This window comes from Halichoeres trimaculatus, unplaced genomic scaffold (assembly GCF_033239565.1).
Source record: "Halichoeres trimaculatus isolate MK-OKI-2021-1 unplaced genomic scaffold, fHalTri1.1 fHalTri1_scaffold_20, whole genome shotgun sequence".
Taxonomy (NCBI): Eukaryota; Metazoa; Chordata; class Actinopteri; order Labriformes; family Labridae; genus Halichoeres; species Halichoeres trimaculatus.
Window position 1 is genome coordinate 13,078,542 of NW_027437198.1, and position 15,791 is coordinate 13,094,332.

A 15,791-nucleotide genomic window follows, 5' to 3' on the forward strand; every position below is an offset into this window, starting at 1 on the left:
TCTGGAGTTCAATTGAATTTGCCTGAGAAGATGAATGGATTTTTTAAAACACGTTATTATCAACCCAGCTGCACCAACAAACGGCATTTTACATTTAGAGGTTTAATCCATTCAAGCTTTGTATTTCTGCATTATTAGAGGTATTTATTACAGTGTGATGGAAGTTAATACTCCTGCACTCTGGCAGGTAGCAGAGGCTCCTGAGTGTCTCTGCAAACTGATGCGTGCAGTCATTCTATCCTCCTCTGTGTCAGCGCAGTCATCACATCAGCCCAAAAGCAGGCGGTAATAAGGGAGCTCATCAGCTCAGGAGGCCGACCCGCCTTCATTAGACTTAATTTCCATGTCTGCCTCTCCCGTTGACTCTTGGAGGTGAGATAAATCCTCTTAAGAGATGTCACATGGAGTCACAGTGAGCTGAAAAATTTCAGGTTTGTTCCCAGATTTCAAGAGAAGGATTGTTCACAGTGTTGTGTATGACTTTTAAAGGCACTGCAAGGAGTAATCATTATATGTGACTGTGGTGCCCCTTCTGGATGAAATCAGCAGTGTTTTCTGGGATGATGACTTCTTGTGTATGCTGGTACCAATCGACAACCTCTAGTCTAAGAATATGAGACAATGTGGAAGTGCTAAAATCTGCTGTTTCTCGATTAGCCACGCAAGGCTGGTTCAACAAACGTCTTCTGTCTGAATTGCTAAATTTACTATCGGCACACACTGTACAGGGTGTGAATTGCGAATTGTATTTTAGGCAGGTCAGAGGACATTAAGATAGTGAGCTCGCCCAATCAGAGGCACAGCTCAGGTCACGTGACTGGCGGGTGCCCTATAGCTGTACTTGAAGCCCTTGCCACTTCCAATATGGCTGCAATTCCTCAATTACTTCATTTCTCTTTCAGAAACAGACGGGTGACGTTGGGGAGACTACATCCATGTTTTATACAGTCTATGGCTGGTACAGAAATTAAATATTCAGACTGAAACCATATTTTGAACCAGGTTGTTGACATGGACCAAGTGTCTGTTGGAACTGCATTTATAGCACTACATCAGCTGTTTGATACTTGATATCAAGGGAAGCTTCCCAGATATGAGGTACATGAATAAATAAGGTACTCTGGAGAATTTTGGGTCAGAGCTCTGGGAGTCGAAGGCAGCAGCAGGGCATAATCTAAGTCAGCCGAATCTCTTACACTGACTTAAGCCCCATTTCCACCAAACAGTCCAGCATGGATCAGTGCAGTTTGTTACGGTAAATTGGTAAAGCCTGATCCTGTCTGCATTTCCACAGCCAACCATGCCCTCCTTGGTAGGTGGTGTGTAAGCCAGATGCTGATAGCTGCATCAGTTACATAACAGCTGATGGAATAGCAGCACAACATAGTGTATAAATGCAACAAAGAAGACACAGTAAACAAAGAGCAACGATAGGAGACATCCAGCAATTCATCTTCCTTACGATTGGCATGTGATTTAAACATGGAAAGGTTATTTGTTGTTTTTTATTATTGCTGTTGCACGGAAGGTGACGATACTTTCAACCAATCAACGGACTGTAGTGTATCTAGCTTGACCTTCTGTTGTGATCAGCATAGCCCCTTTTCCACCAAGTGGTTCAGTTCAGTTTGTCTCGGCACGGCTCGCATTTTACAGCGTTTCCACTGACTAATACCGGGACAGACTCTCAAGTAACCAAGACGGGCCATCCCACTTTTTAGCACCCTTCTGTAGGGGTGCCAGACTAAACCGATCCGATCTTGAAAGGTGGAGCTAGAACACTACAGACCGTTGATTGGTTGAAAGAATCGTCACTTACTATGGAACAGCGGCGGCATAGCTCCTGGTGGCACACAGACTTCTCTGAAACAAAGCTTGATTGCACTTTGCAACAAAGAGCCACGTGAGAATTACAAAGAGGGCGAAATGCTGCATGTGTTCCATCGTTGCTCTTTGTTTACTGTTGTGTTTTTCTTGTTCGTTGGATTTATTAGCGGGGTACACTGTGTCCCGCTCCTACAGCATCACACTATTGTGTTACTGATGCGGCTATCGGCATCCAGCTTACACGCCGCCTACCACTAGAGGGCACTGTTGGCTGTGGAAACGCAAACAGGACCAAGCTTAACCGAGCCAACCCGTATCAAACCGTACTGATATAAACCAGACTGCTTGGTGGAAACGGGGCTTATGTCCGGTACCAAAAAGTGGGATGGTATGGGACGGTAATTTGGGGACCTGTCCGAGTTTTAGTCAAAGGAAACGCCACAAAATGCCAAACAGAGACTAACCAAACTGAACTGCTTGGTGGAAACAGAGCTTAAGCAACGAGTGACTCTTTGACGTGAACTTGTCACTAAATATGCCTCAGCCCAGTCGTAGCTGTGTCTGGTCTTGTTGTAGGGAAATTTGGAAAACACAATCGCAGAAGAGAAAATATGGTAAGCAAATTATTTACATTGACATATTTGTATGCCAACAACATACTACTCTCATTATGAAACTACAAAACAAAACTCAATCAGGGGAAGGAGTGTCTTCAACCAAAACAGTCATTAAAAAGCTGCATGATCCTTGACTTCTCGATGTTACATGTAAAGAAGCTTAGCGTCATGGTTTCATGTCTTCTTGTTGAAAGTTTCGTTAAACTTATTTGTACTCTTGTTTTTTTCCGCCTCAGTCATCACCCTCCCCTCGTGACTCAGCCTGAGGTCAGACCATTTGAGCGATGTGCTCAGGGCTGCGGTCATATTCAGTCATCCTGCCTTTAAAGAAGTGAATCATTCATCTCACACTGAAAACAAAGACTTTCTGCAGCTCATTGTGCTTCACTTTTCTCTTCAAGTTCTTCATAACAGCATCTGTCAAAGTCAGCCGATGAGCATCGAGACTTTTTCAGCCACCAGTCCGTCACCATCCCTGTCTGATTCCTCCATCTCATCTCATTCCTCTCGTTGAAAGCCATTTCACTTCAATCTGCCGGTGATGAATTCATTCTGAGGCCGGGACTCTCTCGTCATCCTCACCTCGAAAGGTGAAGAAAGACAGACTTCCATGATGTCTTTTACCCGGAGTGTCTCACCTCCACAGGGTTTTTAATCAACAGGACCGGACAAACCATCAGAGAAGAGTCAGCTTCAGAGTTTCTATTCTATTTGTGCACTCTCTGTTTAACTTTAAGTTATTTCAGGTAGAGGCGCACTTTTCCTTATTATGCTCTTACAAGGCTGGATATTTGTGCTTTGATGGCTAGACTATCGGGGATTTTTGGCTTGTGTAGCCACTGTATCAACACCCAGACATCCTAAATATGTACAAAAAATCAAACTTTGGGCACAAATCAGCAGGATGAGACCATTTATGGTGACAGAAAAACATAATTGATGTTTATTTTGATTTGAAAAATTTTGAGAGGCAGCTCTATGACCTATACTGCAGCCAGACAGTAGGAGGACCTCTAGATGTTTTGGGAAACTGTCAGGATTATTTGTCTTTTTTTATCAGTTAACATCTGGCAGTCAAAAACTGTGCATCTTTCCTCATGCGTTTATTCTGTTACAACCCCGAGGTCACTTTGAGGCCATGCTGGAAATCTCGGCACTTTGCATGCCCCCCCCTCACCGCCTCCATCCTTGGTATCATTGGGACTATTTATAGCGAGGTACGCACGCTACAGGAGAGAGTGTTAAAGAAGACTGTCCATTATTTATCACAGCTCTGTGTGTGTCAGCCGTATGCTCCACTTTGACTTTCTGAGGCATTCAGAGACTCTGCTGTCTATACACACACACACACACACAAACACACACACACACACACACACACACACACACACACACACACACACACACACACACACACACACACACACACACACACACACACACACTTTAACATCAGGCTTGTACAATGTTGTAGCTCCAGCATAGTTAAAGAAGTGCAGGAGTTGGCATGGTCACACACTATGTAATGTATGTGTTGTCTTTTCTGACAGGACAGCGCCTGCCATCAGTCTCACCTGGACCTAGCTCCTGCACTCCATCATTTCACTAGGCACATAATCTTGCCCAAAATGAGCCCCACAGACGACCATGTTTTTTGTGACTGATGCAGTAATAAAGTCCCGTCTTTCCACCTGCACAAAACAAACCAGAGCAGCAGAGCTAACACCTTTTTTCTTCCTACTGGAGAAAAAGTGGACTTGATGTGATCTGTGTTAGTTGGGCAGACATAAGGATGGGTAACTCTTACATTTGAAACAATACGGTACTGATGCACGGTACCTGGCAATTGGTACCGGTACTCAACGGTACCAGTTTTCAGTACTTTTTTGGGTTTATGTGATAAAAAATACAAAATTGATTTAAGATAAAAAAAATATATACTTTTTTAAATTTAACATATTTATTCTTCATTAAATATAAATTCATGTCCAGCATGGAAAATCACCTACTCTTCCACTCCCTCACAGTCTCAAGGATGCGTTTAGGTACCTAAATCATGGTACCTTTTGATTTTACGTGAATCGGTACTCGGTACTATTGACAGACTTTGGTCGGTACCTATAAAAGTACCTAATTCTGTACCCATCCCTGCTCAGTGGTACCAATTTTCTGTACTTTTTGTGTTAATGTGGTAAAATATATAATTTTTTTTAACAATAACAAAATCTACATTTTTTTTCAATTTAACATATTTATTCTATATTACATTTGCAATGCTGTGTTCATGTCCAGCATGGAAAATCGCCTACTCTTCCACTCCCTCACAGTCACAAGGATGGGTTAAGGTACCTAAACATGGTTCCTTTTGATTTTACATGAATTGGTACCCGGTACTTTTGACAGACTTTGGTCGGTATGCATAAAAGCACTTAATTCTCAGACACCTCCCTTTCTTCATTTGGCACCATCCACTTCCTGTCCTTTAAGTAACAAAGATCAACATCAGCCATGGGTGCAGAAAGTGCGATGTGATGACAGCCAGAAACAGGTGGTTTGTCACAGCTGCATATAGCGAGAAGAAGAGAAACTAAGCAGGTGTATCATGGAGCTCGAAAAATGATCAAAAGTGACATTTAGAGCTTCTGACCAACATAAAACTCCTGAGTCAGTTAACTATTTTTTCCCCCCTTGTATCTGTCTGTACCTATCACCATCCCCTTAAAATGCACCACTGCTTGTGTAGTTACATGACAGAAAAGGTGTCACAAAGCATAGACGCTGCCAGAAAGCCAGTAGAAGAAATCTGCTACACACAGTGTATTTACATGCAGATTGAGAAATCAGACTATGAGCTTAGTCAGAGATCGGACTATTAAGATGCATTGAACAGCTTGGCCATGCCGACAGAGCATAGCTCAATTGACATACAAAGACAATGTGATTGCTATCGGATTGTAGTTGAATTCAGCAAGACTTGGGACAGAAGTGTTATAGAGGTAAACTGAAACAACGTGCCGACAGCACAACGCAAACAGCTCACACCTGAAAGGGATTCTGTGTCAGTTGTTTGGACACACTTTGGCTACAATGAGGATGACATCGACTAAAAAGTAGCTGAGTTTCTTTTTCAAAAGGTAAGAGCAAAAAATTATTTATTTTTGTTTACAAGTTTATATTTTCTCTTTTTTTAGGAAAATTTGATTTTTTTTTCCCACAAAAATTTTCCATTCTAGCTGATGTTTGTTTCCAGTTCCATGCTGATGTTGCCTGTTTATTTCAGTTGCTCGTTTCAAAATCATACAAATATTTACAATTAAGCTGAGTTGTGAGCGGGATAATTGTGCAATAACTGAAATCAAGGTAAAAGGTTGAATTCATCCTGATTGGGAATTTTTCCATTATTGTCCAGCCCTAATCTATCACTTCAAAAGCTTTAAACATGGACACTGACCTGCAAGAGAATAGAAAAAGAAGAGGAACTGTAAATGACTGTACATTTACACACACACACACACACATGCGTGCACTCACAGTACTTCTTTATGCTCCTCTCTCTGTTACGATCACCATGGGGGGTTCAGGTGCTGCTCATTCTTCTTCTCAATCACTCCCCCGATAGTGCTTTTACTCCAGCAGCAGCACATGTCCATCCCTGTGTGTTTCCACAGCCTGTTTAAATTATTCACCATCAGGACCATTACTGGGAACAACCCCCCCGTACCATCCCTGAAAACCCATCAGGAGGAGGAAGGTGGTCCGTGAAGATGGGGGGCACATTTCCCGGGCTTTAGAGTGCGTGAGTTCCTTCACACAGAGATGAATCACTCCCAGCTACTTTTTGGGGTGAATTATTGAAAGCATCCCCGATGGGACAAAGTGCAGCGTTAATATGTGCGATTTTGGGCTTTCAGGCAGATGACCAGCAGGCTTTGATTTAGTCACTCCTCTGTGTTTGCTTCCTCACTCCTCAAATGTAAGATTAGTCATCGCTGTGCTTTTTCCAAAGCTGCCAGATCTTTCTGAATAAAACTGATGAAAGCCTGATAAAACGCCTCAAGAATATTCCACCCCTCACGTCAGGTCTTTGTTGTCCTTGTGTTCACACTCCTTTCCATATCAAGTCAGCCTAGAACTTACCGTGTATGAACCTCGAGCCCACGCTCAGCCTTCAGCCCGCCACTCAGCGGCATGTTTTATCTTTGTCATTTATCTAAATCCCAGAAATCAATTACCACACGCTAAGGTGGCCGGGTGAGGGATTTGAGTTTTAATTTCCTCCTTGCAACTCTCCTGGTAGGGAGGCTTATGGATTAGGCAGAGGTAGACTTTTCTCTGGCTTCACATATGTGGGACGTTGGCTGTTGCTCGTGTTTGTGTTTATATTTCCCATGTTTCATGATTTTCTTTCCGTCACTGTAATTGCTTTTGTTGTGATCAAGCTGAACATCTCTTATTGTTTTTGTTACCCTCTCCCTCTGTCCAAAATAATACAAGCTCCAGATGTGATGACTTGGTTTAATAACTCTAAACATGGTCTTCTTTGAGCCTGATGGTGTGAATGTGTCTCTGTCAGCTCCTGGTGTTACAGTTCAGGATTTATTGATGATGTTAGGCTGTTTGAGAAGGGTGCATCACACTAAAAGTCCTCAATCAATGGTCTCCTTTTGAAGCTCAAACATCCATCTCTGCCGTCTTCATGCTTTAGACAGGGGAGTGGTCTGTCCCCTGTTTCTCTGCTCGAGTCCATTTGGGGCATTGACAAACCGCTTCGACCAGCTTTGTCTCTAAAGCTGGCAGACAATTGGACTTGAGTCACAGAGACTCGACTCGAGTCGGACTCGCGTTGCAAATTTGACGACTCGCAACTTGACTCGACTTGAGGGTAAAAAACCTGAGACTCGACTTGAGTCGAAAGACAATGACTTAAGACTCGACTCGACTTGAGACAAGCTGACTCGGACGACTTGTAGCATGTAGCTGATTTATTACATCAAACACTGGTCATATATTCTAAAATAAAAATAATCTAACAGGCGGTTAATTACCGTTCACCCCTGAACTCAGATATTCTTTGTGGGAACTCCGACATCCGAGTACAAATTAAAAGCACCATAAAATAGCGACTACCCACGAGCCTTTTGCATCTTCTGCTGCCCCAATGCATTTAAAAATTTCCACTCAAATGGAAAAAGACGGAGCGCGCAATGCAGGATATGGGACGCTAAAATTAACGAAAAAGAGGGATCAACGTCCAGTTGTATAAAGACTGCACATGAAGCCAAATGAGTGAAACCAAGCTAACACTATTAGAAGTGTGTGCGCGGGTGCATGTGTGTGTGTTGGTGATATGTTCGTCAACCGTGTTTTGAACATTGTTGTTAATAAGACAAACGATTTCACTCACCACTGTTACAAACGTTGATATGGGCTACTGTAGCCTGTGTGACTGCATCAATAATCTCCATCCATGGCAGCAAGCCCCCTTCATCCAATACTTTATCACTCTTCATAACAAACATCCAGTCAAGACTCGTCAGCAGAGGAAATAACTCCCACGCTAAACCTTTATTCCTTCTCATTTAGCCTCCGATAAGATTTTCCTCTCACTATAGCTGCATTTAGTCCACTCTGTTATTCTTTTAGAACGGGGATAAAGGACCCTATGCCAGCAAAACAAATGCATGTGGCCAGGCACTATAGGCAGCTAAATGTGTGCCTGATGATAAATGACGTATTAAAATCTAAATTATAAAAACATGCGCGTCAAGATTATCTTGTGTTTTTTTTTTCTTTTTAAAAGCAATAAGCATGTAGTAGGCACTAGATATTACATTAATGGTGTCACTACTAGCCACTACTTAGACATCCCTTAAATAGATAGCCATTTATTTTAAGTTATATTTATTTTAAGCTCCTGTTCTGTGCTGTTTGCACTGGTAAATTTTTGGCCTTTGTAAAAGTAGCTACCTTATAAAAAAAATATTGCACTTTAAATGTGGCAAATGTTCAAAATAAACGGTTTTTTTTTGTGTCAAACATGCAATTTCTTTAATGTAATGTAGCCTAGCTGTTGCCATCTACCTAGGTCTAAATGATCAAACATGTAATGGATAGATATATATCTTTTAAGATTTATGCTGGTTTAATCCATGCAGAGTTGAAGAATAATCTGCATATTTTTTGACATTTACTTTAGGAAGATAAGGTTTCTCTCTTCAAGATATAAATCTGAGTTATAACCTGTGACTCAACCCGACAACTTTGTGACTTGAGGCAACTTGAATTAAAAACCTCAGTGACTCGACTTGACTTGACTTGCCCACAACAGAAAAACTTGAGACTTGCTCGAGACTTGGACCAAATGACTTGAGACTTGCTTGGGACTCGGATCGGAGGGACTTGTACAATTGTCTGAAAGCTGGTCTTTTTTCAAGTGTTGACAAATCCATCTGCAGTGAAATGAAGCACCATCAAAGGCAATTACCTGTATTTTTTTTCTCCCAATGTCATTGCCCTGAAATGCAGAAAAATGTTTTAACAGGAACAGGAAGTTCCTAGACCCTCTGGTTTAATGCAGGTGTGCTTAAAACTGCAGTCCCTCATGTGTCCACTTGAGGCTGTCTCCAAAAGCCAACAAATCCTCATAAGAGCTCAAGTTAAGAGGGTTTTAACAGCAGCATTGGACATTTTTACAGCCTGGTTCAGTTAATATTTAGGTTTACAAATGTCAACAAACTACATGGGTTATAAAACACCTTGTGATCTCCTCCCCAGGTAAATCTCCTCCTTACATATCAGAGCCGTATGTTTAGCTAACAGCGTTTCATCAGCTTGAGGAAGGCAATTTTTGACAACCAATTTCAAAGATAGCATCTCAATTTCAGCCCGGCGCATGCCTCCTTTTAAGAGTCCAGTCTGTGGTCGCCCAACAACCTGTAAACAGTTTCTCTCTGACCAGCAGAGACCAAAGCTTCCTCCGGGGGATTTTCTATCTGAGTCCAGAATCATCGAGGTGTCTGAGTCCTTATCAGGGCCACATGTCAGTGGGTGTGTAACCCGTCCCTCATTCCTGCTGTGATTAAAGGTCTTCAACAGGCGCTGTTAACACCCAGCTGAGGCCTGGCAGAGCTGGGCATGGATTTCTGGGAAGTGATAAGAACGAGTGTGTTTGCGCTCCGTGGCCTCACTGTTGCTTTGTTATCTTGACATAATGATAGCAGAGGAATCTGTTACCAAGTATGTAGAGGAAAGAGGGAGTGAAACCGAGGGCAGGATGTCAGGGATCTGAAACATCTGAAGGGCTGAACTCTTCACATCTCTGAATTAAACATGTTTTAAGTCAGATCAGACTTTGCTTCTATCATACATGACATTTTGGGACCAGCTGATAGAAAACATTCCCCCTAAATTGAGTCTGCTGTAGCTGAACCACTTATAGGAAGACCAGCCCTGACGTCTGAGGAGACTGTGACTAAGCAGAGAGGAAAAGAGCGACAGAGCGATAGAGGAGATGGAGGTTTGTCTTTGCTTGTTGATGCACAGTGCTGCAGGAAGGTCAGGTTTCTCCCTCCCTCTCTGAGAGCTCAGACTCTCTCAGAAGAAAAGAGTCAGGATTTAGAGATGGAGGTGAAGTGTAAAGGACTTTCCTGTTTCTCTGTGTGATTCCTCTGCTTCCCTCTTCCGTTTAGAAACTCTAAACGGCCTTTCTGCTCTGTTTGTGAGCGGGGGTCACAGTCAGGCTGCCAGCCTGCAAACAGTGGCATCCAGTATGAGGCCGAGCTGGAAATCAGAGGAGAAGTAAACAGAGAGAGTCAACAGAGAAGATTCCCAGGGTGCAATTCTGTTTGTCCCGAGCAGCTCAGAGTAAAAGCTGAAATGATATCATGACTTGATGCATCCTCAAGTACCAGACTTGGATACTCAGAATGTGCTCGTATTCCACTCTGTGACCTAAAAGCAGATCCACTTGATACTTGATCGAGTTCTCTGTTCAGTTTTCCTGCGAGCAAAGATATGAAAGAGCCGGAGCTGTGCAGAGAGCAGGGGAAGGATAACATCTTAAAATAATTTATACACTTTGAGTTGATTTTTTTTCTCCATGAACACTGCTTCATTTAACCTTTATTGGTCATTTTAATTTACAACCCTTTGAGGACATTAGAGGACAAAAACATTCCAAAAACTCTATAAAAAATAACAGATAAAAAAAACATATACTTTTTTTGGCTCAGTTCTTTCAACTAACTTATGACCTAATCAGATTTTTCTATATATTTTTTAATATTCAACCCCTTAAATGCTCATTTGATTTCATGATGTCATTTTTTATTTAAATTTTTTTTTTTTTGATAAATAAAAAAACACACACAAACATTATGAGTTACTTCTCATGCAATAAATGTTGGAGGGCTTGGGATTTAGGGTTTTGAGATTTTAGGGACATAAGATTTGCAACAAAATTGATTTTGATGCTTTTTAATCTTTCTTTATTAATGTGCGTTTTGTTTTTTTTTTGTTTTTTTTTTGCAGTGTCAGATTCTTTATTTACAACTCAATGAAGACATCAGAAAACAAAAAATGTCCCTTACAAAAACTGCTTTAAAAACTCAACAGATTGATATTTTTGCCTTGTTTTTCTTCAGCTCTTTAAATCAACTTCAGTCCTATTCAAAAACACCAAATATTTAATTATTTGGATGATTTTAACCCTTCAATTGCCCATTTTTATTTTTGAAGTTGTTTTACCATTAAGAAATGTCAGTGTTTTTTTGTAAAGATGTATAATGGGAAAATTGTATCATGTCATTAAAAACAGTGTGAAAAATGTGATATTTTCTCTAAAATGAAAACCCTGAAGTTAGAAAATGCCAAAACTACGGCCAAAAATTGAGCAAAAAATTATCTAAAAGGACAAAAATGTCCCTGATTACCCCTGAGGGTTAGAACACATCATTCTTTAATACTTATGTAATAATCCATGCAGGACGTATAACCTGTGTGTTGCTCTGTGAAGCTGCTGCTGGAGGTTTTTCTGTTGTTCAGCCTCTGTGCGACACTCCCTCTGTGTGATATCCCACACATTTGTTTTGTGACCTTGTAAGTATTTCAGTGATCAGTCTGTGTTATCTTTACTTCGGCTTTTCTTTTATCTTCATCCGAGGCCAGCTTCTTTTTTTGTTTTAGGTGAGCAGATAAAAGATTAAAGAAAGTTCAGTCTCGAGGGGGTTTCTGTAAGTCGATGCTGAATATTAATCTCTGGAAGAGGCAAAAATAAGCTTTTCTATGCTGGGAAATACCAATTTTACATACTTAAGTATGTGTTTCTTCTTCTCAGCTAAAGGTGTCGTCCTCTGTCCTGCAGGGTCCAGGTGAAGCTGAAGAGGTGTCGTGTCCCGACCCATCCCAGAACCACCGAGTCCAGCACAGCTTTGTCCAGGAACATTTCCAAGCACAATACAAGTGAGTCGCCTCCTCTCATCTTTGTGATCCACCAAACACCAGATGATTGAGCCTCATGTGATTTCTGTTACCGTACAGGAGCTCATAATGCAGTCAGATGGTTTAAATGTCAGACCGTCGACCCAAAGAGCCAATCCAGACATGTCCTGTTTTTATTTTCATTTTTATTCCCACACATAAAGAAGCAACTGAAACAGGATTCAGTCAAGTCAACAGCACACAGCCTGCCTGAGCTTATGTGGTTTTAAGGTTTCATTGATCAGATTAGAGCGTCCCTGCTGCACACAGCTAACAGAGAAGACTTCAGAGACTCAAACGCCTGAATAAAAGAGTAAATCTACACAAACCTGTCTGTGATTACAGCTCAGAGAGGAGCAGAGATGGTATAAAAGTAGCTGATACTCTAACCTCTGAGTCTCTGAGTCCCATCAGTACCAGTTTTGACTCAGAGATCTTCCTGTTTGTGCTAAAATAGAACAGTAATTGGGTTTTTCAGCAGCACTAACAGTCAGGTGTCCTCTCCGCTCTGTTACCTGGTGAATATGTCCAATGTGTTTTAGACTCAGGGAGATTTTTCTCCACTGGACCAGTTTCTGTGTCTCTGTGTGAATATAAAACCAGCCTGTATTCTCACCATCTCTGTCAGATGCAGCTGGATCTCCTCATGACTCCCATCAATCAGTCATCCAGGAAATAAAGAGGCGCTTATTTTTTTACATAATAAATGCATCTGTCAGCTGTGGCCCACTGGGAGAGCAGCCTCGCTCAGATGTCGAGTCAATTACTCAGTCTCTATTTTTTGTGATGTTTTATGGACTGCATCCATGTTCGTACCTCCTCTCAACATCCAGAGTCTCTTGGTTTGCGTCATCCTGCGAGATAGATTCAAAGTGTTGCATTTCTTTTCTTAACCATGTTATATATCCATGTTACTATACCCATATTTTTATCCATCTCTGATCTGTTTTTAATATACTACCATTATCAATTTTTCATTTTTATTGAAAGATAAAAACAGGAAGACAAGGAAAAAGAAAGACCATCTAGATTTATAATGTCCAGAATCAAAAGCAGTGCCGTTGGACTAGCAGTTGAAGTACTCTCCATGCACATCTGCTAGTGTCCTCGCCTCAGAGTTGGTGGTTGTTTCACCTCCACCCTTGCCTGTTTGCAGCATGTCTCACAATAAGCTTGGCACATTTGTTAAAAAAAAATCAGTCAGCAATTTTTTTTGAATTACAGTAGAATATGATACAACACAGTATGATATGCTAGAACACAGATCGATACATAACAATATCTATCTTACATTACATTATGTTCCTTGTAATGCTACTTGTTATGTTGCATTACACTACTTCACGGTGCGTTGATTTACATTACTTTACATTAAGTTACATCACTCGTTGCATTACTTTACACAGAGTTACTTTTTATGTTACATTATGCTACTTTGGGTTACTTTGGGTCACCACTGCTTCACTTTATGTTACTGCTTATATAATCTTTTATTACGTAACACTACTTTACTTGTTTCAGTATTAAAGATTAAGTTATGTTGAGTTTGTGTTACCTTATGTCATGTTAAATTTAATTACATTATGTAACTTAACGTTAAGTTCACTACTTAACGTTACATTATATTAAGTAACTTGTTACCTGTTTCATTATTTAATGTTAAGTTACGTTACGTTAAGTTACGTTACATTGTACAATGTAACTATATTGAGCTTACATAGAAGTTTCTGTTGATTATATAGTAGTATCTTAAGGTTATATAGAAATATCTTGGGGTTATACAGAATTATCTTTAAGTTATATACAAGCATCTTTGGATTATATAGAAGTATCTTTAGGTAGAAATATCATAAAGAACTATCTTTATTAGAAGTATATTTTCATTTCATAGAGGTCTCTTTGGATGATATAGAAGTATCTTTAGGTTATATAAAAGTATATTTTCATTATATAGTGGTATCTTTGGATTACATAGTAGGTTATATGGAAGATTCTATAGATTCTATAGAAGTGCTTTTTAGGTTTTATAGGATTATCTTTAGTTTTATTTGTTATGTCATTTCAGCAGTTTAGCCCTGTTCTGGGAGCTCCCTGCCCTTCCACATGCCTTTGTAGAATGCCAAATCCTAAAGCAGGGAGAGCACACCTCTCCCAACTTTGGAAAGCTTCTTGAAATAGTATAACTGCAGATTTAAGACTTTATAAAAAAATTTTTATTGATTTGTTGTGTGATTGATGGGCATACATATAAAGCTGAGGCAGGCACAGCATCAGCAAAGAACTTCAGGTTACAGAACGATATTCTAAAGATCCTCATCAGATTAACTCTGAATACTGGACAGCAGATTTAATCTAGCTATTGGACAGTTTACTAAATCGCTTACCAATCAGCTGTTAACGGACTCTGTGAAGCGTCATTCAGATGTTTATCTGACTGTGAGTTATTCAGGAGGGCTTCATTAAAACAGGTTTAACCAGGAGGAGCACACTTTTAATGGAAAGCTTCTGTATCATCATGGACATCTTCTCTAGTTATAATACATTACGTTATGATGCATAGTCTTGAAACACAATAAGATAATTTACAATAATTCAGTAAATTAGTAAGTAACGTTTAGCACCTTTCACAGAGAAAGCCCACAAAGTGCTTTAAAGAATTAAAACAACAGGGATAATCACATACAAGAAACCAGAAAAGCACGTTCAGCATGTTTTTAATAGAAAGAACAGGTGCCTGATCCTGTAGAGCTCTGAAAGTTAAAACGAGCACATTAAACTGGATCCTATAGCTCACTGGACGCCTGTGTAGGGATGCCAGGAATACGACAGTGTTTAGATGTTTTAGTTAGAAGCCAGGCCGCAGCATTCTGAACAAGTTGGAGCCAAACAATAGAGTACCTTCTAGTACAGATACAAATTCAAAATGAAAAAACTTTATTAGAACAGTAAACAATGTAAACAACTGTAGACAAATATGAGAAAACAAACAGCACAGAGTTTAGTATTGCACATTAAATTTAGTCTTAGATTAAAAAAAAAAAACTAAAATACTGAAAAATGATCCAATCAGTGACTCGAAATCATAAAACAATCCAAACTGTGAGGCTTATCGTTTGTGGGGATTTAACGTCTCTTTAATAAAGATAAACTTAGAGCATGTTACTTGCAGAATGATCGACGCATTCAACAGATTTAGGAGTGACTTGTTTTCCATGTGGCCTTTCTCTGTTCTTATATGTGAGTCAGTAAATGGACCAAACTTCTGATCAATAATCAATAACATCAAGTCGACATGAAACCTGATTTATGTGAAAACTGTGTCTAAAACTTGTCCCTCCAGCCTGATCGTCTTACATCTTGTTTGTTGGCACTTCCATCTGCTAAATCCTCGGCAAACTGTCAGCTCTGTGTGACTGCCAGTAATGCATCTGTCAGAGCTCAGCTCTTAATTACTCCCCTCTCTGTCAAATGTTTCAGCTCTGACACTTTGGGTGTGTCTGACCAGGAAGCAGCCGCCTGACAGCCAAAATTTATTCCTCTCACCCACTCGAGTGCTGCGCTAACCGGGGAGAGAGGGTAAGATGTCAGAGAGGGAGACAGGACGGGGTTTGCTCAGCAAAAAAGACTGCTGCAAGAGTGTTCAGAGAGTGTGCAGGAGAGGCTAATGCAACAATACCAAAACCCATTTAACTGAGGAGGTTTTTATGTTTTCCTGAACTCAAATGTTAAAAAGTATGACGAATGGTAGAAAAGTAAATAAACCAGCCGACCCTGGATACAAAAACTGGGATTTCCCAGATGTGGCCCAGTCTCATCTTTGTCAAACAAATAGTCGTGTGGGATTAGACCATGAACAAACACGTCTTGACT

General features: G+C 40.4%; 1 protein-coding gene across 1 annotated transcript in view; it reads left to right on the plus strand.

Moving 5' to 3' along the window:
* usp43b (ubiquitin specific peptidase 43b) overlaps nt 1-15,791 on the plus strand; it is a 76,253-nt gene that overhangs the window by 21,260 nt on the left and 39,202 nt on the right. Inside the window, exon 3 of the mRNA XM_074697162.1 lies at nt 11,806-11,903. Coding sequence (XP_074553263.1) covers nt 11,806-11,903 — 98 coding nt within the window. The remainder of the gene's footprint in view (nt 1-11,805; nt 11,904-15,791) is intronic.